The sequence below is a fragment of the Phaethon aethereus genome (assembly GCF_964289735.1).
Source record: "Phaethon aethereus genome assembly, chromosome: 2".
Classification (NCBI taxonomy): domain Eukaryota; kingdom Metazoa; phylum Chordata; class Aves; order Phaethontiformes; family Phaethontidae; genus Phaethon; species Phaethon aethereus.
The window spans coordinates 39,700,938-39,727,550 of record NC_138582.1 but is presented as its reverse complement, the minus strand read 5'-3'; the positions used below and the strand labels follow the sequence as shown (position 1 = coordinate 39,727,550).

Here is a 26,613-nt window from a genome sequence, read left to right as displayed (position 1 = left end):
CCAGATTCGTTCCACCTGTCCTTACGAACATGAGTTGGGAATGCAGCAGAGGGAACAGGGACAAAGTGCTTGGTCAGTTTTCATCTGACTATGTGTCTCTGCCTGTTGACAATATAAGGAGTCTAGCTGGACTGGGCTTCCAACTTAATCACTCAACTTAGGTACATAAAATTGGTTAGGCTGAATCTGAGTCCTTCTGTTGAGAAAGCAAAATTCACCACTGTGTTGCATTAGGTTATACTCGGAGGCACAAAGCTCTTACCCCACTGCATGAATCCAGTAGCCTTAACAAATAGTAGAATTATTCTTCTAAGTCTTAGAAAAGATAGATGTAAACAAACACAAATACAAGTAGATGGAAATACTATGTGCAGGCATTAATGCTGTAGGAAATTCAGCCATTCATTTCAGTGAGAGCATCAAGCCTTTAATATGAACAGTGATACCTAACACAAGAGTTTCTGTCCTTTGTTTTTTGCTTTTCCATTTTCTCAAATAACTGTAAAATATCTTAAGGGATGGAGGATAATTTAGAGGAGATTTTATTCTAGTTTCACTTTCATGTATTTTTAACCTTTTACTACCTGAGTAAAATCTATTAAAATGAACAATAATAAATACTATCCATATATACTTGCAGTGCCTGCTATTTTAAATTCTCTTCTACATTAGGAGCTTTGGTAATGCACTGCTAACATGGCTGAACAAAGGCAACGTGCTTTGTCAACGTCAGGGGAAGCATTATATGAAATCCTGGCCCTAGAGAAGGGAGCAACACACGATGAGATTAAGAAGTCCTACAGGTATGTAAAATGTGCTTTGCAACATGTCTAAAAATGCTTCTGTGTCAGGCATGATTATGATGGTAAAACCTTTTGAGTTATCTGCACTATTCATTGTTACAATTTATTTTTGCCCCGTGAGCCTGAAAGGAATCAGAGATGATGCAGTGTGAATCTATTGATTTCATCCCACAAATGTGTGCTTCATCTAAAATGTTTTAATCTAGATGAATGAGAGGTCTAACTGTTAGGATAAAACAATGCAGAGTATGCTTACAAAGTGCCGTCTTTGAATACTGCACCCAGTTCTTGTGTTAACATCTTTTCCTGACCTATGTTGAAAAGTAAAGCCAATGCAGAAAAGTGCTATAATAGGAATTCAAGACCTAGAGTAAGAGGAGCTGGCTCAATTTATCTTATCATAAAGAAGATGGATAGATTATTTGAATATAGTGTGTAATATGTTTGAAGGCGAAAAATGCTAGGTGTAAGAGGGTTCTTCACTTTATGGAGGCAGACATAACCAAAACCAGTGCTTGGAATCTAAAAGCAATTTCAGCTGAATATGGTTTTAACAGTGAGTGTAACCAGCCACCAAAACATATTGACACAGGAAATGGTAGGATCTCTACTGAAAAAGAAAAGAGGACTTTAAGATCAGTTTTACTCAAACACAAGTTATCAAAATGGTGAAAAGTATTTTATTGTTGAAATGTAACAAGTCCTAGAAGTAAGACTTGAAGATTTTATGGGTCATTTTGCTCTTAAATCTGTTCTGCTGCTATTGAAGGAGAAAGAGCTTTAAATGTCATGAGTGAAATAGATGTTCTTGACATCACAATATGCCAGACATGTACTTGCAGGTTTAAGAAATATAGTTAAATTCTTAGTACAACGTCATTCTGGGTGTTGTTGGTTGCACTGTGTTACCAGTCAAACTTTAACACAGCTTGCTTTTCCTATCAAATGTAAAAATATATTTGAGCTGAAAAAGGGGTTATGAAATAGACCTACTTGCATGATTGTTTAGATTGAATTTTTCTGGGATTCTGTCCATTGTGGTTTTGAACAAATTGCATCTCTCCCACTTTCTGTACCTAAAGGCATATACTGAATGCAGGCAGAAGTAGTGAATGTCCAAACTCCACACAATGGAAGGAAGACTGTTGACATCTTATGGATCTGTTGTCTTGCATAACTATACCACTAGGGGATAAACTTACTACAGTATCAAATTCACTCATGACTTGCACCTTCTGTGTCCCTGTAGTATAGCCCGGCTGCAGAAACTATCTTCTGTGTCAAACCTCATGTTTTCCTGTTGCTTTTACATTTAATTTTCTGGAAAGGAGGCCCTCTTTAATCCCTAAAGGAGAGAGTTGTCATGGAAAAATGTAGAATGGAATTAACTTTGCTTAATGCTGAACATGAATACGGATGATTTACACAGTGGTCTATGGTAAAACTGACAGTGGTGCTTTATCCATCTTTATTAGTAATTATAGCAAAAAAAAGGCTGCTTCTGACTAAAGTAGAAATGTCAGAGGGATTTACTTTTAATGGAGTAGCTGTAAATATTTGCAAGATAAAATGATGAGTCAGTCTCGTAGATTTGCTTTAATTATGTTTTAATTTATGCTAATCCAAAAATCTGCTGCTGAACTGGTATTCTTTAGTACAAGGTATAAAACCAGCAATACCTGATTCTGAGTTTCCTGCCATTAGTAATTAACTCAGTATTAATCATACTACCACAACCCAGGGCAAAATTTACTTTTTAATAAACATGACAGAGGAACCACTCTGTGCTTTTATTTGGAGATTGGCACAATCTAATTTATCAAGGAGTAAAGCTACCAGGCTTCTCATCAGCAGAATTTTAAAGGAGATCTCTTTATCTTCAATACTCTATGAAAATAATCTTTAGAAACTTTCTTTGGCATAATACATAAACAGCATTTTGAGTTCTGCTTTCTACTCTGACAGTGAAGTAATATGCAGAGAAATACCTTATTTCTTGTTTTCTTCAGAAGTCTGAAAAGATCCAGTTTAATAGACCATTTACTAAAAAATGAGAACATCAACACCTCTGTGAGAGACTACACAGGTGACACAGAATTCTATAAGAAAATGTGTGCAATACTCTAAATGATGTTTAATGACAGCCAAACAGAGGTAATTGCTCACCTATGCCTATGCCAATTGTCTGTGCAACACCTGATACAGCCATGGATGCTCTCCTCCTTTGGGTAACGACACGGTACCCACAGCAATGACAACACACAGGCCTCTAACAACCCCGCTGCCATGACAGAGCTTTCAGAGAACTCGGATTGAATGATGCCTCAGGACATCGCTAAGCATATCCCTCGCTCTACTCAGTAGCCTATTCCTATGAGCTGGAAGTCCGTGCATAGGCCCTCTAATCTGATATTTCCCCAAGCTCAACACAAGCTCCCACTGACCTCAGCCCATCCTCAAAGAGAAAATCCTCATTCCCTGAGCCTGAGCTTCATAGTGGCTCTCCACTGAGCTTGCTAAATTTCCTGGATGTCTTTCCGGTACTCGAGCTCAAAGACAGACAAAGTACTGGAGATGATACTTGACAACTGCCAAGAAAAGAGAATGAAAGTCAAAACCTCTCTTAAAGTACCCATGGTGCTCTTCCTACATGCCTGGACGTCGTACTCCTCTGTAAAGGCTGGAGACAACATGATTTCTCCACAGACCCAGAGGACACATGGCCCCAGGCAAGGGTTCTGTGTCCCAGCAAGGGGAATGAAAAGAACTAGGGTCTCCACGGATGGACATCTCCATGGCCATGGCCATGGCCATGGCCGCGGCTGAGCTAGAGACCAGGTCTCCTACTCTACAGCTCGGAAAGAGTGTGAAGGCCCAGAGCGGAACGCAAATAGAGTTCCTGGACCCATGGGTGGACGTGGTCGCCCCACGTGAGGCTGGTCAGGGCCCTTCAGGCCTATTAGGGCCCGCAGAGCCCGGACGACACCTAATGGGAGCCATGCAAGGGAGCTTGCAGACCTCCGCTCCACCAGCACAGCGCTTGGTGGTCCGGCAGGGCCCTCTCCCCGCTCTGCCTCCATGACAGAGCTGTCGAAGACATCAGCTTGCATGAGACCTCAGCACGTGTGTCTTCCAGCGTCCTCCTCCAAGCACCCTCAGCTCAGGGATCACAGCAGCTTGCTCACGGCTTCCGCCAGGCAGCCCATGCCTACCTCCAAGCATAGGGGTTGCACAAGCCTCCCCGACACCCTTCTCCTCCTCTTACTTGCGTGTCCTGAGGGGAGAAAAAGCCAAACCTGTCCGGTTTCAGTTTTGGCCCGTTGTTTCGCGTTCCCCTTCCCATGACCACTTGTGAAAGGCCGACCTGTTGAATCAATAACGTCCTGACGGGCATTCTGATAAACTGCTGCTTATCTCCCCCAAAGCCCTCTCTTCTCCAGGCTCGGGAGAAGCCCACATTCATTGTCCTCTCCTCAAAGGGCAAGCGCGCCTGCTCCCAACCGTCCTAGTGGCCTTGTTCCGAGGTCACTGCACTTGCTCAATGTCTGTCTCCTGCACAGAGGCCCAAGCTTGGGCACGTTACTCTAGATGCCCTCAATCAAGTGCCGCGTAAGAGTGGAGAATGCCTGCCCTCAATCCAGAGCCCATGGTGCCATAGATACGGCCCGGGATGCTGTCCTCTACTGTGCCGCCAGGGGCACTGCCAGTTCCCGTGGCCCCCAGCGCAGGGAGGGCCCCAGGCAAAGGGCCTGTGTCCCGGCAAGGGGAAGGAAAAGCGTTGGAGAATGCGGGCATCGATCCCGCTGCCTCTCACATGCTAAGCGAGCGCTCTACCACTTGAGCTAATTCCCCTGCCCACGGCCTCTGCCTGCGGTCCTCTCCCCACCCAGGGCCCCACCCCGACGCTGGCAGCCCTGCACCCAAAGCCTGGGCCTTCCATCGGCCTCGCTCTCACACCCCCGCCCACCCACCCACCCATGCACGCACTGGCTTTCGTGCTGGAGGTGACCCCTGAGAACCCCAGCGTTCAGGTACCACCATCCACTGCCCAAGGTTCACCCCAGGCAGCCTTGGCTGGTCGTCTTCTCCACCTCCGGCAAGACTTCAAGGCTGGGCAGCCCTTGAAGGGGAGCCCCGCGGGCAGGGCCAAAAGGCAGAGGTGCCGCAGGGCCTGGGCCAGAGCCAAAAGGGCACTCCTTCGAGCCGGAGTTGAACCAGCGACCTAAGGATGGCCGTGCAAGGGAGCCTACAGTCCTCCGCTCTACCAGCTGAGCTATCGAAGGAATCATGGGGCCTTGACGCCTCACGCCTTCATCACGCTCTCATCCAGCCGTTCAGCTCTCACACCACTCCCACACACCAACACGGCTCTGCTCAGCAGGAAAAGAGACAGGCTTCTCTTCGACGCGCATTGAACACAACGGCTCCGCCCCACAACACCGGACCGGGGCAGACCCAGCCATGGTGCCTCGCGCCAAGCGACCGTCCAGAACGGAAGGCACTGTCATCACGGTGAGGCAGGGACAGCTCCATGCCGGGAAGTCACGGCATAGGTCAGAGGGACGGTCACGTCCAGTGAGCGCCAGGCAGGTCCAGACTGACCAGACAGGGTTGAGGCCAGGCCAGAACATCTGCCTCCACCTCAGCGTCCGGAACTAGGGTCTCCGCGGATGGACATCTCCATGGCCATGGCCATGGCCATGGCCGCGGCTGAGCTAGAGACCAGGTCTCCTACTCTACAGCTCGGAAAGAGTGTGAAGGCCCAGAGCGGAACGCAAATAGAGTTCCTGGACCCATGGGTGGACGTGGTCGCCCCACGTGAGGCTGGTCAGGGCCCTTCAGGCCTATTAGGGCCCGCAGAGCCCGGACGACACCTAATGGGAGCCATGCAAGGGAGCTTGCAGACCTCCGCTCCACCAGCACAGCGCTTGGTGGTCCGGCAGGGCCCTCTCCCCGCTCTGCCTCCATGACAGAGCTGTCGAAGACATCAGCTTGCATGAGACCTCAGCACGTGTGTCTTCCAGCGTCCTCCTCCAAGCACCCTCAGCTCAGGGATCACAGCAGCTTGCTCACGGCTTCCGCCAGGCAGCCCATGCCTACCTCCAAGCATAGGGGTTGCACAAGCCTCCCCGACACCCTTCTCCTCCTCTTACTTGCGTGTCCTGAGGGGAGAAAAAGCCAAACCTGTCCGGTTTCAGTTTTGGCCCGTTGTTTCGCGTTCCCCTTCCCATGACCACTTGTGAAAGGCCGACCTGTTGAATCAATAACGTCCTGACGGGCATTCTGATAAACTGCTGCTTATCTCCCCCAAAGCCCTCTCTTCTCCAGGCTCGGGAGAAGCCCACATTCATTGTCCTCTCCTCAAAGGGCAAGCGCGCCTGCTCCCAACCGTCCTAGTGGCCTTGTTCCGAGGTCACTGCACTTGCTCAATGTCTGTCTCCTGCACAGAGGCCCAAGCTTGGGCACGTTACTCTAGATGCCCTCAATCAAGTGCCGCGTAAGAGTGGAGAATGCCTGCCCTCAATCCAGAGCCCATGGTGCCATAGATACGGCCCGGGATGCTGTCCTCTACTGTGCCGCCAGGGGCACTGCCAGTTCCCGTGGCCCCCAGCGCAGGGAGGGCCCCAGGCAAAGGGCCTGTGTCCCGGCAAGGGGAAGGAAAAGCGTTGGAGAATGCGGGCATCGATCCCGCTGCCTCTCACATGCTAAGCGAGCGCTCTACCACTTGAGCTAATTCCCCTGCCCACGGCCTCTGCCTGCGGTCCTCTCCCCACCCAGGGCCCCACCCCGACGCTGGCAGCCCTGCACCCAAAGCCTGGGCCTTCCATCGGCCTCGCTCTCACACCCCCGCCCACCCACCCACCCATGCACGCACTGGCTTTCGTGCTGGAGGTGACCCCTGAGAACCCCAGCGTTCAGGTACCACCATCCACTGCCCAAGGTTCACCCCAGGCAGCCTTGGCTGGTCGTCTTCTCCACCTCCGGCAAGACTTCAAGGCTGGGCAGCCCTTGAAGGGGAGCCCCGCGGGCAGGGCCAAAAGGCAGAGGTGCCGCAGGGCCTGGGCCAGAGCCAAAAGGGCACTCCTTCGAGCCGGAGTTGAACCAGCGACCTAAGGATGGCCGTGCAAGGGAGCCTACAGTCCTCCGCTCTACCAGCTGAGCTATCGAAGGAATCATGGGGCCTTGACGCCTCACGCCTTCATCACGCTCTCATCCAGCCGTTCAGCTCTCACACCACTCCCACACACCAACACGGCTCTGCTCAGCAGGAAAAGAGACAGGCTTCTCTTCGACGCGCATTGAACACAACGGCTCCGCCCCACAACACCGGACCGGGGCAGACCCAGCCATGGTGCCTCGCGCCAAGCGACCGTCCAGAACGGAAGGCACTGTCATCACGGTGAGGCAGGGACAGCTCCATGCCGGGAAGTCACGGCATAGGTCAGAGGGACGGTCACGTCCAGTGAGCGCCAGGCAGGTCCAGACTGACCAGACAGGGTTGAGGCCAGGCCAGAACATCTGCCTCCACCTCAGCGTCCGGAACTAGGGTCTCCGCGGATGGACATCTCCATGGCCATGGCCATGGCCATGGCCGCGGCTGAGCTAGAGACCAGGTCTCCTACTCTACAGCTCGGAAAGAGTGTGAAGGCCCAGAGCGGAACGCAAATAGAGTTCCTGGACCCATGGGTGGACGTGGTCGCCCCACGTGAGGCTGGTCAGGGCCCTTCAGGCCTATTAGGGCCCGCAGAGCCCGGACGACACCTAATGGGAGCCATGCAAGGGAGCTTGCAGACCTCCGCTCCACCAGCACAGCGCTTGGTGGTCCGGCAGGGCCCTCTCCCCGCTCTGCCTCCATGACAGAGCTGTCGAAGACATCAGCTTGCATGAGACCTCAGCACGTGTGTCTTCCAGCGTCCTCCTCCAAGCACCCTCAGCTCAGGGATCACAGCAGCTTGCTCACGGCTTCCGCCAGGCAGCCCATGCCTACCTCCAAGCATAGGGGTTGCACAAGCCTCCCCGACACCCTTCTCCTCCTCTTACTTGCGTGTCCTGAGGGGAGAAAAAGCCAAACCTGTCCGGTTTCAGTTTTGGCCCGTTGTTTCGCGTTCCCCTTCCCATGACCACTTGTGAAAGGCCGACCTGTTGAATCAATAACGTCCTGACGGGCATTCTGATAAACTGCTGCTTATCTCCCCCAAAGCCCTCTCTTCTCCAGGCTCGGGAGAAGCCCACATTCATTGTCCTCTCCTCAAAGGGCAAGCGCGCCTGCTCCCAACCGTCCTAGTGGCCTTGTTCCGAGGTCACTGCACTTGCTCAATGTCTGTCTCCTGCACAGAGGCCCAAGCTTGGGCACGTTACTCTAGATGCCCTCAATCAAGTGCCGCGTAAGAGTGGAGAATGCCTGCCCTCAATCCAGAGCCCATGGTGCCATAGATACGGCCCGGGATGCTGTCCTCTACTGTGCCGCCAGGGGCACTGCCAGTTCCCGTGGCCCCCAGCGCAGGGAGGGCCCCAGGCAAAGGGCCTGTGTCCCGGCAAGGGGAAGGAAAAGCGTTGGAGAATGCGGGCATCGATCCCGCTGCCTCTCACATGCTAAGCGAGCGCTCTACCACTTGAGCTAATTCCCCTGCCCACGGCCTCTGCCTGCGGTCCTCTCCCCACCCAGGGCCCCACCCCGACGCTGGCAGCCCTGCACCCAAAGCCTGGGCCTTCCATCGGCCTCGCTCTCACACCCCCGCCCACCCACCCACCCATGCACGCACTGGCTTTCGTGCTGGAGGTGACCCCTGAGAACCCCAGCGTTCAGGTACCACCATCCACTGCCCAAGGTTCACCCCAGGCAGCCTTGGCTGGTCGTCTTCTCCACCTCCGGCAAGACTTCAAGGCTGGGCAGCCCTTGAAGGGGAGCCCCGCGGGCAGGGCCAAAAGGCAGAGGTGCCGCAGGGCCTGGGCCAGAGCCAAAAGGGCACTCCTTCGAGCCGGAGTTGAACCAGCGACCTAAGGATGGCCGTGCAAGGGAGCCTACAGTCCTCCGCTCTACCAGCTGAGCTATCGAAGGAATCATGGGGCCTTGACGCCTCACGCCTTCATCACGCTCTCATCCAGCCGTTCAGCTCTCACACCACTCCCACACACCAACACGGCTCTGCTCAGCAGGAAAAGAGACAGGCTTCTCTTCGACGCGCATTGAACACAACGGCTCCGCCCCACAACACCGGACCGGGGCAGACCCAGCCATGGTGCCTCGCGCCAAGCGACCGTCCAGAACGGAAGGCACTGTCATCACGGTGAGGCAGGGACAGCTCCATGCCGGGAAGTCACGGCATAGGTCAGAGGGACGGTCACGTCCAGTGAGCGCCAGGCAGGTCCAGACTGACCAGACAGGGTTGAGGCCAGGCCAGAACATCTGCCTCCACCTCAGCGTCCGGAACTAGGGTCTCCGCGGATGGACATCTCCATGGCCATGGCCATGGCCATGGCCGCGGCTGAGCTAGAGACCAGGTCTCCTACTCTACAGCTCGGAAAGAGTATGAAGGCCCAGAGCGGAACGCAAATAGAGTTCCTGGACCCATGGGTGGACGTGGTCGCCCCACGTGAGGCTGGTCAGGGCCCTTCAGGCCTATTAGGGCCCGCAGAGCCCGGACGACACCTAATGGGAGCCATGCAAGGGAGCTTGCAGACCTCCGCTCCACCAGCACAGCGCTTGGTGGTCCGGCAGGGCCCTCTCCCCGCTCTGCCTCCATGACAGAGCTGTCGAAGACATCAGCTTGCATGAGACCTCAGCACGTGTGTCTTCCAGCGTCCTCCTCCAAGCACCCTCAGCTCAGGGATCACAGCAGCTTGCTCACGGCTTCCGCCAGGCAGCCCATGCCTACCTCCAAGCATAGGGGTTGCACAAGCCTCCCCGACACCCTTCTCCTCCTCTTACTTGCGTGTCCTGAGGGGAGAAAAAGCCAAACCTGTCCGGTTTCAGTTTTGGCCCGTTGTTTCGCGTTCCCCTTCCCATGACCACTTGTGAAAGGCCGACCTGTTGAATCAATAACGTCCTGACGGGCATTCTGATAAACTGCTGCTTATCTCCCCCAAAGCCCTCTCTTCTCCAGGCTCGGGAGAAGCCCACATTCATTGTCCTCTCCTCAAAGGGCAAGCGCGCCTGCTCCCAACCGTCCTAGTGGCCTTGTTCCGAGGTCACTGCACTTGCTCAATGTCTGTCTCCTGCACAGAGGCCCAAGCTTGGGCACGTTACTCTAGATGCCCTCAATCAAGTGCCGCGTAAGAGTGGAGAATGCCTGCCCTCAATCCAGAGCCCATGGTGCCATAGATACGGCCCGGGATGCTGTCCTCTACTGTGCCGCCAGGGGCACTGCCAGTTCCCGTGGCCCCCAGCGCAGGGAGGGCCCCAGGCAAAGGGCCTGTGTCCCGGCAAGGGGAAGGAAAAGCGTTGGAGAATGCGGGCATCGATCCCGCTGCCTCTCACATGCTAAGCGAGCGCTCTACCACTTGAGCTAATTCCCCTGCCCACGGCCTCTGCCTGCGGTCCTCTCCCCACCCAGGGCCCCACCCCGACGCTGGCAGCCCTGCACCCAAAGCCTGGGCCTTCCATCGGCCTCGCTCTCACACCCCCGCCCACCCACCCACCCATGCACGCACTGGCTTTCGTGCTGGAGGTGACCCCTGAGAACCCCAGCGTTCAGGTACCACCATCCACTGCCCAAGGTTCACCCCAGGCAGCCTTGGCTGGTCGTCTTCTCCACCTCCGGCAAGACTTCAAGGCTGGGCAGCCCTTGAAGGGGAGCCCCGCGGGCAGGGCCAAAAGGCAGAGGTGCCGCAGGGCCTGGGCCAGAGCCAAAAGGGCACTCCTTCGAGCCGGAGTTGAACCAGCGACCTAAGGATGGCCGTGCAAGGGAGCCTACAGTCCTCCGCTCTACCAGCTGAGCTATCGAAGGAATCATGGGGCCTTGACGCCTCACGCCTTCATCACGCTCTCATCCAGCCGTTCAGCTCTCACACCACTCCCACACACCAACACGGCTCTGCTCAGCAGGAAAAGAGACAGGCTTCTCTTCGACGCGCATTGAACACAACGGCTCCGCCCCACAACACCGGACCGGGGCAGACCCAGCCATGGTGCCTCGCGCCAAGCGACCGTCCAGAACGGAAGGCACTGTCATCACGGTGAGGCAGGGACAGCTCCATGCCGGGAAGTCACGGCATAGGTCAGAGGGACGGTCACGTCCAGTGAGCGCCAGGCAGGTCCAGACTGACCAGACAGGGTTGAGGCCAGGCCAGAACATCTGCCTCCACCTCAGCGTCCGGAACTAGGGTCTCCGTGGATGGACATCTCCATGGCCATGGCCATGGCCATGGCCGCGGCTGAGCTAGAGACCAGGTCTCCTACTCTACAGCTCGGAAAGAGTGTGAAGGCCCAGAGCGGAACGCAAATAGAGTTCCTGGACCCATGGGTGGACGTGGTCGCCCCACGTGAGGCTGGTCAGGGCCCTTCAGGCCTATTAGGGCCCGCAGAGCCCGGACGACACCTAATGGGAGCCATGCAAGGGAGCTTGCAGACCTCCGCTCCACCAGCACAGCGCTTGGTGGTCCGGCAGGGCCCTCTCCCCGCTCTGCCTCCATGACAGAGCTGTCGAAGACATCAGCTTGCATGAGACCTCAGCACGTGTGTCTTCCAGCGTCCTCCTCCAAGCACCCTCAGCTCAGGGATCACAGCAGCTTGCTCACGGCTTCCGCCAGGCAGCCCATGCCTACCTCCAAGCATAGGGGTTGCACAAGCCTCCCCGACACCCTTCTCCTCCTCTTACTTGCGTGTCCTGAGGGGAGAAAAAGCCAAACCTGTCCGGTTTCAGTTTTGGCCCGTTGTTTCGCGTTCCCCTTCCCATGACCACTTGTGAAAGGCCGACCTGTTGAATCAATAACGTCCTGACGGGCATTCTGATAAACTGCTGCTTATCTCCCCCAAAGCCCTCTCTTCTCCAGGCTCGGGAGAAGCCCACATTCATTGTCCTCTCCTCAAAGGGCAAGCGCGCCTGCTCCCAACCGTCCTAGTGGCCTTGTTCCGAGGTCACTGCACTTGCTCAATGTCTGTCTCCTGCACAGAGGCCCAAGCTTGGGCACGTTACTCTAGATGCCCTCAATCAAGTGCCGCGTAAGAGTGGAGAATGCCTGCCCTCAATCCAGAGCCCATGGTGCCATAGATACGGCCCGGGATGCTGTCCTCTACTGTGCCGCCAGGGGCACTGCCAGTTCCCGTGGCCCCCAGCGCAGGGAGGGCCCCAGGCAAAGGGCCTGTGTCCCGGCAAGGGGAAGGAAAAGCGTTGGAGAATGCGGGCATCGATCCCGCTGCCTCTCACATGCTAAGCGAGCGCTCTACCACTTGAGCTAATTCCCCTGCCCACGGCCTCTGCCTGCGGTCCTCTCCCCACCCAGGGCCCCACCCCGACGCTGGCAGCCCTGCACCCAAAGCCTGGGCCTTCCATCGGCCTCGCTCTCACACCCCCGCCCACCCACCCACCCATGCACGCACTGGCTTTCGTGCTGGAGGTGACCCCTGAGAACCCCAGCGTTCAGGTACCACCATCCACTGCCCAAGGTTCACCCCAGGCAGCCTTGGCTGGTCGTCTTCTCCACCTCCGGCAAGACTTCAAGGCTGGGCAGCCCTTGAAGGGGAGCCCCGCGGGCAGGGCCAAAAGGCAGAGGTGCCGCAGGGCCTGGGCCAGAGCCAAAAGGGCACTCCTTCGAGCCGGAGTTGAACCAGCGACCTAAGGATGGCCGTGCAAGGGAGCCTACAGTCCTCCGCTCTACCAGCTGAGCTATCGAAGGAATCATGGGGCCTTCTGTAGTACCTCACCCATCACACACTCATCCAACACTTTCCTATCCACTGCACAGCATCATTGCTCTATTCCAATATCCTGCTGCAAATAGCTTCATCTCCAACAGCACATCAACTTGCTCAACCCTTTAGCCCTTTAAATCATGCCAACTTGCAATACAGAAAAACTCCACAAGCTCCTTGGACATCAGCTTCTACAGCTGGGCTCTGCTCAGGGCCAAAACCAGCTTACTCGTATCCTGCTTCAACTCCCGTGACTCAATTTCACTCTGTTGTCTTTTGCCCTCTGTTCAAGCTCCAGGCACATGGGCAGCCATTCCTCTACTCAGTAGACTACTCCTATGAGATGGAGTTTATGTTATCTTTGTGTTCAGGGAGTTGTTTTGTTAATGCACTCTTTTTAGTGAGAACAGTTTTCTGTGTTTACACACAAAATCAAAATATGGCTATAGCTCATCTTTTGTTAACTGTCCTATGTTTAAAATAATCCTGTTAGTATTCTAAAACAATACTAAGTAAAGTGAGTGTGCAACTCATGTTTTTTGCCTTTTCAAAACTACATTTAGCTCAAATTCTTATTTTTCATGACATTGTTGGGTATATGGAGTGAACAGAAGATGTCCTTGGGTTTGTGGAAAAAGAAAGGAAGGCTGAAGATTGATGCCTGCAACCACGCTTGGGTTTTGAAAGTAATACCTCTCCCATTTTAAATTTTTTTTTAAAATCTATTTGCTGGGGTTTGTTTTCAGCTAAGAAAAGGGATATATTGCATAAGCTACTTAAATACTTGGATTGCACATAATGTCATTAGTCATGCAAGACTTAGCTTGTTTTTCCAGTTCTCCTATTTAATCTCTTATTATGTTTAAGGTACCACACTTTAATTATGACTGAAAATTTATGTTTAAGGTACCACAGGCACAGAATATTAAATATGATGGAACGTGAACCCCTTCATGCTATTAGAGACATGTTTAAGGAGTTATTTGTTATCTATGAGAAGATTAATTAAGTTCAGTGTACAGAACTGAAGGGATCATTGGCAGAGGCTGTTCACAGGCTCATATCAGTCTTGATATTGTCAGAATGTCTCCAAGGCAGGAACTGTCATCAGGAGCAAAGCGTTTACATTTTACTGGGGGAATAACCTGTACTGGGACTTCACTGGAAAATCAAGACCCTACTCTGAGGCTAAATTTGTTAGAAGAAATGTGGGCACACTGCCTTCACAACACAAACAATATTTTTTGGTGTAAGTCATGGCTAGCTCCTGAAACACTCAGAGAGAATATTTACAAAATGCAACATAGCTCGACTGCGGTGAGGATTATGGAATTTAAACCACTACTAAACCACTTTTGATGCCACTAGAGGTCAGCACTAGTCATTAAATAAATGTCCTGGAAAAATCTGATTGCCAGTTCTTCAAAGGGAGTGGAGATTTTTTGAAAGATATGCTGCTGTCTATGCTTGTCTTGCAGGTATGTGTGAACTCACACCACCAGTGCTCCAAAACGGTTGGAAGCAAACCCTTTCTTCTCCAAGCTGTACTTCCCCAGCATTGTCCATGAGCCCGCAGTCCCACACTGTTCCTTTCAAGCTGTACCTGCCCTCGGATGCTGTAGCGCTGCATACAGTCAGGGGAAAAAGACAGTACCGAGCCCTGACCGAGCAAAGTCTTCCCATGAGCATAAACAGCCCAAAACAATTGACAATCAGCTTCCAGGACTCTCTCAGAAGGGTGACAGTGGGGAATTAGGCCCAAAGACAGGTGCACTCGAAATGGGGGCTAACTCACTATGCTTTTCCACCTTATGCTCCCTTTCTATTGCCACTCCTAACTGTGTTTTCCATCATCTCTGTCTGGGCTTCTGTAAACACAGATACTGTTTACAAGATTTTAATATAATATTGATAGGCAATCAAATATGGAATTTCCTTCGCTATAAAGAAGAAAATGTTGATGGGGTAAGCAGAGTGATCATCATGTTTTTAAATAACCTTTTAAAAATCTTTATCTTTGTTGAAACCTGCTAAATGATGCAAATCAGTTGGCAATCATAATGCAACAAAGGCATGTGTTTCGTTATGCTGCAATCTGTGCTTTCAGCATACACGCTGTCTCCTTTAATATGGTAGCTGACTAGGTATCAATACACAAAGTTCATGCTCAGTGTAATAGGAACACCTCTTTTATGAAAACTTTCACATTCAATCACTTTGTGTCAGTTTTATTCCACTGAATACATCATAGCTGGAACAAAGAAGGCTGGACACACTGTTCAGAATGATTATATTTCTACTAAAATATTTTGTAATGTTTTGTAAGTGTCTGTATACATTCACACATACAAATGTTTTATTTTCCTTCTGTTTTGGTTTTTTTTCCATGTTTAAGAAAACTGGCTCTGAAATATCATCCTGACAAGAATCCAGACAATCCAGAGGCTGCAGAAAAATTTAAAGAGATCAACAATGCTCATGCAACACTGACTGATCTGTCCAAGAGAAACATATATGACAAGTATGGATCATTAGGGCTCTATGTCACAGAACAGTTTGGTGAGGAAAATGTTAACACCTACTTCATGCTCTCAAGCTGGTGGGCAAAGGTAAGCTGTTATTTTCCGTTGGAAATCAAGTGTTACAACGCACACAGACAATTACATGCACAAGGAACCCCCTGAAAAACATGGTCTTTCTACAGGCTTAACAAATACTAGGATCTGAACCTAAACTGCTACTAAAAGCTTAATTAAACAACAACATTATCTGGAAAATCAACAGTGGCAGAATGTAACATCAGCTTGTAAGACTGCTAATACAGAATGTTTTCTTTTTCTTTTTAACCTGGTAAATAGTTATATAGAGTGCATGTTTTGTAACACTTTCAGACATTAATTAGATTTTAATTTAGTGCTCCAGGTTAATTTTTACTTTCTTTTCAGCAATGACTAAATAAAAATGACTCATCGTTCAAAAATGAGAAGTCCCACTTATGTGACAACCAGTTAATAAGTTATTACAGTACAAATTTAGCTGTGTTCTTTGCTATATATAGCACATGGTGTAAGTAAGCAATAATAATACATAACACTCTGTGATTATGATGTCATATATGTGCCCTGGTGAGGGGGTGAGAGAAAGGAAGTAGAAAAAAATGTGAGAAGGGTGGAGTGGAGGAAGAGAGTAGGAAAGGAAGAGAATGATACATCAAAAACTGGCATATTGCTCAAGGAAAAACACATCATGGGCTGTTCTAGTCCTCAAGGAGTTGTGTTCATGTGTTCTCTTATGTCACTGCTGTCCTCTGATGTTTGCATATGTCAGATTTGAGTGTTTCAGCAAATATTAAAATGTTACAGAAATGTAACAAAACAACAGAATTGCAAATGTGCAAAATCCATGCTGTCCCCACCTATTTCCAGCAATAGAAGTGCAGGAAAGCAAGGACTCTGCTGGAACACACAGAAAAATTATCTGTACTGTGTGAGGCAATCACACTATGACAGCTTTGACCTGAGACCCATGCAACATGGATTCCTGTGTTCAGCACAGATTGGGCCAGTGCTTCACTGCCCCGCGGTCCTCTTTCAAACTGGGAGGTCACCTGGGCAATTTGTGGCTCTGAGAAGCCATAATTTGTCTGCTGAATCAAGACGAGACGGAAGCTGCTCAAATGCAGAACAGTGAAAGCAACTACTGAATGTGGAAAGGCGCAGGTGCACCCTCAGAAGTAGGCTGGAGGCTGCCTGCGGGCAGCTGCTGTAGCTGCCTCCTGCTGCAGGCTGGACTCCCCACCACAGCCACTGCCTTCATTCCCTCTTTTCTTTGCTGTCCACCCTCTCCTCCAGCCTCTTTGTCATGGTTCAGATGCCAGGAAGCATTGCCTTAGAAGCCGAGAGAGCAGAAGTATTGACTCTTTTAACAGTCTTGTTGAACAAGATTTTCTTCACTGTTTGCTGCTTTTTTAGCTTTTATTTCCTCTTCTGCTTACCAATCTCTAATGGAGGTTTTATGAAGTATAAAATCCTTTGCGGTTAGAAATCAGGAACAGAAATAACTGCTGTGGCTTTGACTCATAAAGAGAGCACTGGAGAGTACAGAGGGAAGCTACTAAGTCCCTAACAGCTAAAGGAGGAATGTGTGGATTGTTTCAAGGAAGCTGTTTCCCAGAGGTGAGACGAGATATGATAAATATCCCAGCAAAAGTAATCACTGCTTCCTGGTTTTTAAGAATTCTGTGCAAAAAAATTCCAAAATATGCATATAGACTCATTTGAGGATTGTCACAAGTGGTCTCTGTATCCCTTCTCCAAACCAAAATCTTGCCACCTCCAAAGTATAAACAGGCCACCAAGTGTTTTTTTGCAAGCTGAGCTCACTATTCCTCATCTCTTTTTAGATCATGCACAAATGTTGAGCCAGTTTCAGATTTTTATATTGGCCATCATAACACTATTTGAGTCTGTGGCATCATCTGCAGATGATCTCCGGACACCTAATTTCCTCCACTCTGGTAGAAGACAGTAGGGACCACAGCTTTTGCTCATTATCTTCCTCTTCAACTACGAACATTCCTGGTGAATCCTCTTCCCTATCACACTCATACTCAGAAAATCTGACAATTGTGAGGAGGTGCATCATTAGAAGTAAGGAAACTCAAATGAAAGGAGAAATGCAAAGTGAAAATTACTTTTTTTTTTGGACTGCCAGACTTCTTAGCAGGCATATTAAACTGGGAACATACTGTCATGGGTAATGGGAACATTAACTGCTTCTCCACTGGCAGGCAGAGGCCATTTATAGTTAGTTGTTCATTTAACTGTTTTAGCAAAAAGCAGTTCTCCCTCTACCATGAAGACAATTTATTGATCACATCAATAAATTGTTTCTTGATTTACCAACTACAATAATATAAGCACAAGAAATCTTGAAACATTTAAGGTATCATGAAAAAATTCAAGTATTTTTTCCCCTCTATAAACTTTTATTCTGTCTTTTTTCATTCTATCCATTGTGGTGATTTATTCTCCATTACGGCATAGATGATAAACAGTCAGATAACTTATTTTCAAGGTTATGGCATTTTGAATAGTTTTGAGTGTCCACTGGAAGGAAAACATTTTAGAAGAAAAAGTCGGAGTCCTCCTTTTCATTTAAAACCACCTTGTTCACTCTTGATACATGCCTGTATTAATATTAGGCATGTAAATAGTCTTATTAGTTTCAAAGATGCTCCAGTCAGCCCCTACTAACATTGCCTGAGACATGCATAAATAACTGAGTATTACTTACCTAGCTTCATTGTCAAAGTTTGACAATATCCTGATGTTTGTGCTTGCTTGCTTCTGCAGTGGCATGTTTTCCTATGAATATAACAGTAAAGGGCAGACTGTATAACTATAATGCTAAAGCCTGGCTGTACCTTCAGGTTAACATATATAGCTGGTGGCCACAAAGCTGTGCTGGCTTTACATACATATTCCACATATTAGCCTTGATTCCCTTTTCAGGATTGTCACTGGCTTTCCTTTACTCTTACACCACTATGTCCACGAGGACACATGGAGGTTTCTCCTTTGCCACAAACATCTGGGTGCAGGCCTGGATCCGCCCCAGGCCAGGAGCCAGGCTGCCATCATGCATCCATGGAGCACAGGGCAGCAATGCCAGCCTAAGGGCTCCCCTTCTGCAGCCCCCCGTCCCACTGCTGCCACATGGCACGCAGCCCCCAGCGCAAACTGCTGTGGAGCTGTGCTGTGAACCCAGGCAGTGACCTGGTCTGGAGGAAGAAAAGCTCTGTAAATTGCAGTTTTCTGGCTGTTGAATCTGGCTGAGATCTCTGGTCTTGGCCCCAGGCAGTTGTGCTGGCTTGGCTGAAGCCTCCATGCTTCATGTCACAGGGACAAGAGTGAGCAGAGGGCAATGTAGGTGGGAAATTCTTGCTGCCTGAGTCCCCAGATGAAGAAGCCACAGCCAGAAGAGTCTAATTTAGGAGTTGTCACCTGTGTGCTCCTGCACAGGCTAATGGGGAGAGAGAGACACCCCCAATGGGCGATTCAAATCCTCCTGGGCCTGAATCACCCTCTGGAGGGGCTTTTATCTTCCCATTGACTACATGGGGAGCCCACCGGGGCTACAGTCCTAATTTGGGTGTCTTAGTTCAGTGCCTGAAGTTATGCAGGATGCATCTGGGTCTTTCCTTCTTTTTCTCTCAGCTTTGTTATTGACAAGAACCTGCCAATAAATAAGTGTTTGCAAAAACAATCTTGGGCAAATGAGTCATTTTTAAGATGGAAATGAGTCATTTTAAGGTGGGTGGGGTTTTGCATACAGCCTGAAAATTTCTTCTGAGGGCCACAGGCTGAAGACAGACTTTCAAATGTTGAGCATGCGGGGGCCTGTTGGTTGGTGTCTTCTTTGTGGACGTAGTCCTGAGTGGCAAGTAGGAGCTGGTGGGTGAAGAGTACTTCAGAAGATCTGGCCCTTGTTTAGGCACCTGGCCAGCAGCTGGACTCCTCTGAGTGCCAAGCACTTGAGAACCGGAGTTCCTTTGACTCTCTGCCTTCACCTGTAAGTGGCTGCCACGAGTTTCAGGAAGGTCATTGCTCATGGGGTTTTCCTCCCACCGTGTTTAACCCAGGGCCTGTTTGCAGTCTGTGGCCTGCTGACGTGCTGCTACCTCTGCTGCTGTCTCTGCTGCTGCTTCAACTGCTGCTGTGGAAAGTGTAAACCCAAAGCACCCGAAGGGGAAGAGCACGAGTTTTGTGTTTCTCCAGAAGACTTGGAAGAGCAAATTAAGAACGACATGGAAAGAGGTGTGTATTATAGGGGCTTACTGTGTGGCAAAGCTGTTCAAAATAATCTTCAAAGCCTGTAGGCCAGATGTTCTGCTCACGATGCTGGGGCTGCTTCCAGACATCAGTGGAGACATGCCAATTCACTCTAGCCAACACCATGACCTGATGAAATTCCCAAGTTGTGTGTTAATGAAAAACTAAACTTACGGCACTAACAATCTCCTGTATCTCTTATGAGACACTTAAATATTAGAAGTCTCAGGGCTAATCTTAAGAGACGATGTCCACTGTCTAGCCCCCATGCCCACGTTGCTTCATATCCTGGATCCTGTGCTTATCATTAGGCTCTGCCTGCACTGGTGCTTGCCACATCAGATCTGCATGAATAAGCTGTCATTTGGTTTTCATTCATGTAAAACCTATCGCTGATTGTGACAGGCCAACTGTGCCCATTCAAGAAAAGGCTTCAAGAAAAGACACAGAGTTTCCAACAGTAAGGTTGCGCCGTGACCTCGGACAGTTTGCATGGGAGCTGCCGCTGTTCTGCCCCTCTCCCATCCAGCCCCCAAGCTGCTCGCTCTCTTCTGCACTGGCAGTAGCAATTGTGCTGCCTTAGCAGGAGCCAGATCTTGGGTATGACCCAGGCAAAAACTAATCCTCTCAAAAATGTGAGTAGTTCTCTGCCCATTTAAATCCCTGCCGTGCCTCACGGTGGGGCAGGCCAAGTGCTAATGGTGGCTCAAAGAAGGGAGCAAGAGCACCCAGCCAGGAAGATGGGCTGAGGGCAGCGGGACCCTCTTTGCAGCAGGTCACCCACTTTTCTCGGCATCATTGCATCCCCCGGCTGTACTTGCAGGTTTTGGCTATACCAAAGGCTGATGGTGGTGATTTCCTAATTAGGCACTTGAGTGGATTACGTATTTTGAACAGAGCCCTGTCCTAGTCTGCTGAAGTGGGGCAGAGTTTTGCCTTCATCTTCAGAGGAAGCAGAAACATCTCAAAGCAGTTAGATTTGGGCACCTGCAGGACAGGATGAGAGAGGCAATGATCCTTGCTCCAGCTATAAGAGGCCAGGGCATCAGGATAATTCCTAGGCCACTTTTCAGTGGCAAATTTATATGAGCTATGATTAGGATTATGCTTTTCATGAGGAAGAACCTAAGCAGTCTTCTCAATCTTTTTCTCTTCCATTGTTATGGAAGGCCTTACAGTCTTACATTCTTAAGTTTATTATGCTTAAATTAGCACTGCCAGTTTGCAAATGTCATGTTCCCTTGGCAGGAAGAATTTTTTTTCCTCCAACTTTTCACACAAATTTACTCTTCCATAAATATGTAACAAAACACTTGTAGTAGTTGAAACAAATGCTATTTATATAGCTGATAAGCCAATATGTGGTGATGTTTTTAAATTGGTTTTGCCTAGAGGCATATCAAGGTAAATACAGTCAGCTTAAAAACTGATGATACTTGATCAGCCTCTGCACAGGCAACAAAAATTTTTAGTGAAAGCTTTATAACCACAATGCATTATTTGAAATAAGTATAATATACACTATGAAATATGCACCTGAAAACTGCATTTTTAAAATGGGTCTTGGTATTTATGGGTTGAGCCAAGTTTGAAACATGAAGATGGAACTTTGAAGGAAAAAACTTTTTTGGTTCTGCCTTTTTTGTAAATTGGCAGTTATTTTGCTCTCTGTCAAAATCCAGCACAAAATTCCCCAGTGGTAAAAAATTGCTCCCTCCTTCCAGCACCAGTGGTGTTTAAGTGGTGTTTAAGTGTTGTTTGGTTCAGTAGTTTCTAGGCCACCTTCCTGTCCCTTTACTCCCACCAATTCTCACTGAGATATCAATCTTTAAAAATAATTTTAAATGTTTAGCAAAGTACCAGTCAGAAAAATTATCAGAATGTGGAATTACGTATTTTGAAGACAATGTTAAGCATATAGGTAGGGCTTGGAGAAAACCAGATATTTCTACCTTTCCTACGTTTCTCTTCAGTCTTGCTACATTTTCCTACCACTCAAAATCAGCTTGCTTCAGTAGAGTAGAATTCTCTATTTTTTAAAATTAGATTAAAAGAGAGCAACATATCAGGAATAAAAGTAAAAACTTCATGAAAAAGGATATTGTGAGCATCTTTTCTGCAGTTGAAAGGAAAACAGACACTACATTTAGAAAAATGAATGATAACCAGCGCAAACTGCACTTTCTCCTCTCCCTTCCCCCCCATTTTAGGGATGCTGGCCAAAAAGATGAGGCTGACTTAGAATGGCAAAGCTTGGGCTTTTCCACCAGATATTTTCAAATGTTGGGACATAGAAATGAATACTCATGGCTTCCTTTATGTAAATAATAGAAATGTTCCTGTAGGTAATTAAGAAACAGACTGTAATCACTCCTGTAGCAGATTTCATTTTGGAAGAGGAAATCCTATTAGGATCCAAATTCTTCACATGCCCTCTGCCCACAGACTGAGCATTCTAGCTGGTAATTAATTTCTTCGCTTCCTGCTGTTCCCAGTATTATTGCTAGCCAGAACTTTCTTGCTAAGGTCAAAATGTAGATTCTCAAGCTAAGGCCATACTTCAATTTGTCCAAGTCTTTTTTAGTCAGGCATTGCTTTTTTGAGGAATGTAACATCAATAAAACATCACCGTTCCTGATGCTAAAAATCTTTGAGAGCTGGTCTCCACCAGTTGTTGCTGTGCTCAGTGGGAGCTGCTTGGAGCCGGTTGTACTGCACAGAAGAGGGAATATGTGTGTTGTGGGAGTCGAAATTTAGACTTCATCTTTTTGAATTGGCACAACAGTAATAATTTCCAGAGTCCCTCACATTTCTCCTTAACAAAATAAAGGTGTTACAGAGTTTATTTCATTCCTCAAATTAACATACTATCAAACATATTTATTAGGGAAAAAGATATGTGAGGCCAAAAATTCAATGAACTATTCCCTAAAATGTAAAAGTAAAGTGAGTTGTCCCTGAAATCAACCCAAACATGTCAAAGACTTCAATTCTGATGAAATGGCATATTCCTCTAGAAGAAAGTTTTATTCAAATGTATTTGACTAGTTCCAGTGCTCAGGTAGTTGTGTATCTGCTGTGAGAGATTTGTTTTACAGCACGTATTGCCATGGGTAGCATTACCATCAGAACTAGAGGAAATTACAGATTTGCAAGACCTGGCCTGTACTTAGGTTACAGTAATTTCTTCTTATGACTATTGATTTGTACTGCAAAAAGACTGTCCTAATGTACAATTAAAGACCAAAAACTAAATCTTATACTTGGATTGTTACATTTTAAACATGAAATTTTTTAGCGTTTCAGATTAAACATGACACTGAAAAAGTGTAAAGTAGGGTAATGTGTGGTATCATGCCATGATGTTATGCTGACCTGCAAAAATACACTGGCAGAGGGAGGTGTCACTGGCTCATCTGCAGCACAGACGCGTGCAATGGTTCATCACTTTCACTTGCACACATGGAACAGGTTGCCAGATTTTGCTTCCACTGAAGTTGATGGCAAACCTTTTCTTGACTTTTGTGGTCCCAGAGGAGGTCCCTTTGGGATTTGGACTGCCTTGGTACCTCGGGCTGTAATGATGCAGTCAAAGCAGTTTGGCAGATTTGTTCTCCTCTCCTGTTTGGTTATCATCGTAAAAACAAAGCCAGGCATTTCTAGACCAACCTTCATTTTACATAAAATGAAATCTGAAAGAAAAAAAAAAAGGAAAAGAAAAAAAAAAAAAGAAAAAGAAAAAAGAACATGAATAACAAAATACTTTCCCAATTCAGAAGCAATAAGTTTTTAGCACTTCATTGTCTCCTCCGCACTCCATATGATACCAATGTAGGCGAACAGTGAGCAAGAGCTATCTATAGAAAACAGTTTAAACTGTGAATTCTGCTGCACCTCCATTCTGCAGCTCTCCACTAGCAGGTTATATTTGTACACTTTTTTATACCATGAGTCCCTGGTATAAAAAAGTCATAAATTTTAGAAGGGTGCAGGCAGCAAAATACTTGTGGAAGGTGTCAGCTCACAGCTGTCTGCAGATCAGCTGGAAGCAATGCAACGTATCTGCAGTGGGTCCTAGTCCCTTGTTGCACATCTGGGGATCACAGCAAAATGAACTGCTAGTCTCTGCCCTCCATCAACGATCTTCCATAAAATGAACAACTTGGAGGCAGCAGAGGGTGGGAGGGAGCACTGCTCAGAAATCTAGAAAATACATAGTGCTTTAAAAATGGATTGGAACCGCCAAACTATCTGAGCCCGAGCTGAGCTCTAAGCATTAATTACTCATATCCTTTTAGAGGTTATGAAACATGTCTGTCTTTGACCTTGTGTCTAAATATGGAATTGCCCATACAGAGAAGCTGCTTGGCATTTAATCATTCTTGCCTTTCACCTTGACAGCATCAAAGTTGTTCTACCCCCACTGAGGGGAAGCCGTATGGCATGCAGTTAGATTCCTGCTCTGGGTTAAGCTACTCCTGTACATTACATCTTTGCCCATGATTCATCCCATCAACTGCCTTGTAAATGGGAGGAAATGTCAGATGAGGTTTTTTCTGAACATTCGGTCATTTGGCAAAAAAGTCATCATTTGTATCAATTACTGTGAAGGCTGTGCTAGTATGAAGATATAGATGGTCCAAAATTTTTCATATGAAAACACTTCACTGAAATGGCTGAACCTTTAAAAGTCAGTTTCTGAGTCTTGAGTCCCCTCCTCCTCCCCACAAAACGGTGGATTGGAAAGAGGCCCAAGAGAAGGGCAGCCAAACCTTGTTCATTACCAGAGGGAACACAAAAGCCATCAGGGAACTCTGTAAGGACTTCACTTTCCTCCACTCTACAACAAACACATTTTTTACAGATATATTGGGAAACCAAACACATAACTGCATGGAATGAGAAAGTACAAAGCAGTAAGGTTTTATATAGTGATAATATGAGGTTTTGGCAGTTCCAAACTCATTAAAACAGTAATTCTCAAAATCCTATTGTAAATATATTACATAAGACTTCAAAATGCAATTTAACATTTTTATTTAACTAGCTGACTTTCAGGATATATATGATTTCTTCCCTCACAAGTATATTACTGCTCATGCATTTTTTTCCTTTAACTCTCTTCTTTCTTTACTGTTAACTTTGCCTTCTTCAAGACTCATTTCTGGCCCATTCTCACAAACACTGTCAAGGTTAGTGCTTGCTGACTCAGAACATTGCTCATTATATTCAGACATTTGCAGGAACAAGCACTTGTGATTGGAACAGGCAGGGACCCTTATCTCGCAGTCTCTGCAAAGCACCAGGTACAGCTAACATCCAGCTTAACAATGGTCACCCAGAAATCTGCCATTACACATCGACAAGGAGTAAAAGCGTTTGTAGACTCAGTGTGGACGTTGCTGCCTCTTCGGTATACACACAGCTGCCTGTGAAGCCAAGATTAAGCCATAGCTGCAACAGCAGACAAAATGTTGTGGTGCTAACAAGACATCTGACTTTGGTAGCAAGCAAAGGATTCTTAAAGTATTTTTTGTCTTCCTCTCCAATTTAGATGGAGAAACTCCTGTCGTGCTTCAGCCAACTAATGCAACTGAGAAGACACAGCTAATAGGGGACAGCCATCGGAGCTATCGCACAGACTCCTAGTGTGGGCAAACACGACCTGTTGGTGCTTTCCACTGAGTGTCACAGCAAGAAAAAACACATTATAAGATCTGAAGCCTATATTTGTAGTTGTCTTTAAGCTAATCAAGAGTAACCCGAGAGTAATTTCCTATCAAGGCAGAATCTCCCTCTAGGCCACTTCCAGTAGGTTGATATCTACACCCTGCAAGAAGATACTAATGGCCAGTACAGAGCTCTACAGAAAAACATGCAGGTCTCCCATGGCTTCAAACTGCCAGGCTCGGCATGGTCTTTCCCTCTAATAATACCCGCTTTGGCATAGTTGCTCTCCTTCCTGCCCTCAGCTGGGGTTTCACCTCCCAGACACAGCCCTGAGCCCCTTTCCGGACACCAGCTCCATCTCTCCCTGTCTCCTCACATGCAGCAGTTTTGCTGGATGTGAAAGTTCCTGTGACGGAGCCCTAGAAATTCTCTTTAGCAGACCTCAGAGGGAAAGTCGGTGGCAAGACGGACGGGGCTGTCCTTCCCAGGGAGGAAGCGCTCTTTGGAAAGCAGCTAGTGGCTTGCTGGGACCCAGCACTGACAATTATAAACCTGAGCCAGGTCAAAACGCTCAGGGATCATTCTGCGCATGGTTACAACACAGGTCACTCCAAATCCAGGAGCCTCGTCTAGCACCAGAAGCACACATAGGCTCTGTGTCCTCCCATGCACAAGTCGCAAACCCGGGAGTCGGTGGGCAAACACCCTGCGGAGGGGGAGGCTGGCCCTGGGCTGCCCCAGAGCCTCTCTTCTCTCCCCATAGCTGGTGACAGCCCCAGGGCAAAGCTCCCCTGTTCCAGCCTGGACAGGCTTGCTGCCTATGCCAGGCGGCCCCAGCTTCTCTGGATGCAGCTGCAATGTGCTGGAAATTGGTCCCCAGCCAACAGCTTTCTGCTGGCTTGCTTATTCCACCGTGCCCCTGGCTGCCAGCCCCGCTGCCCCGCTGGCACTAGGCTAGGAGCCACCGCGCCATCGCTGGCACCGGGGCTGCGGGAGCAGCAAGGACTTAGCAGGGCAGGCAAGCAGCAGAGGAGCAACCGACCTCCTCACAGCCTGGCTCATCGGGGTGAGCCTGGGTCCTCCCCTCTGCCTCATGCACAGGGTCTTTAAGAGCACATGGTGTGATTTTCAATAAAGAGGTAGGGATGAGTTGCACGTCCAGGTGTACCACTGCACAAATCGGTGGAGATACGTGTGGTGTGGCTTAAGCAAGCATGAAGAAATTAGGCCTCTAATTTGTAAGAACTAAAGAAATACCTCTGAGATCTTAAACATCGCACTTCACTGGTTTGACACAAAAAGCCTTAGACATCTGAATTTCTCTTTATTGATCATGTTACATCAATCATTGTCAGTTCTGTGCATTGGCTATTTTTCCTCTAATCACAATGCTGCAGTCCAGAGCGGGATGTAAGGTACCACTAAATTATGTACACCAGTGAATATATAGCTAGTC

General features: G+C 48.4%; 1 protein-coding gene across 1 annotated transcript; it reads left to right on the top strand.

Annotated features, from left to right (window-relative positions):
• Positions 1–696: 696 nt before the first annotated feature.
• On the top strand, positions 697–25,136 carry DNAJC5B (DnaJ heat shock protein family (Hsp40) member C5 beta; the record flags this gene model as incomplete). Its single annotated transcript, XM_081996830.1, has 4 exons — positions 697–803; positions 15,050–15,263; positions 19,298–19,472; positions 25,042–25,136. The coding sequence occupies 4 exons, from the start codon at positions 697–699 to the stop codon at positions 25,134–25,136; spliced, it is 591 nt and encodes a 196-aa protein (XP_081852956.1).
• Positions 25,137–26,613: the final 1,477 nt, after the last annotated feature.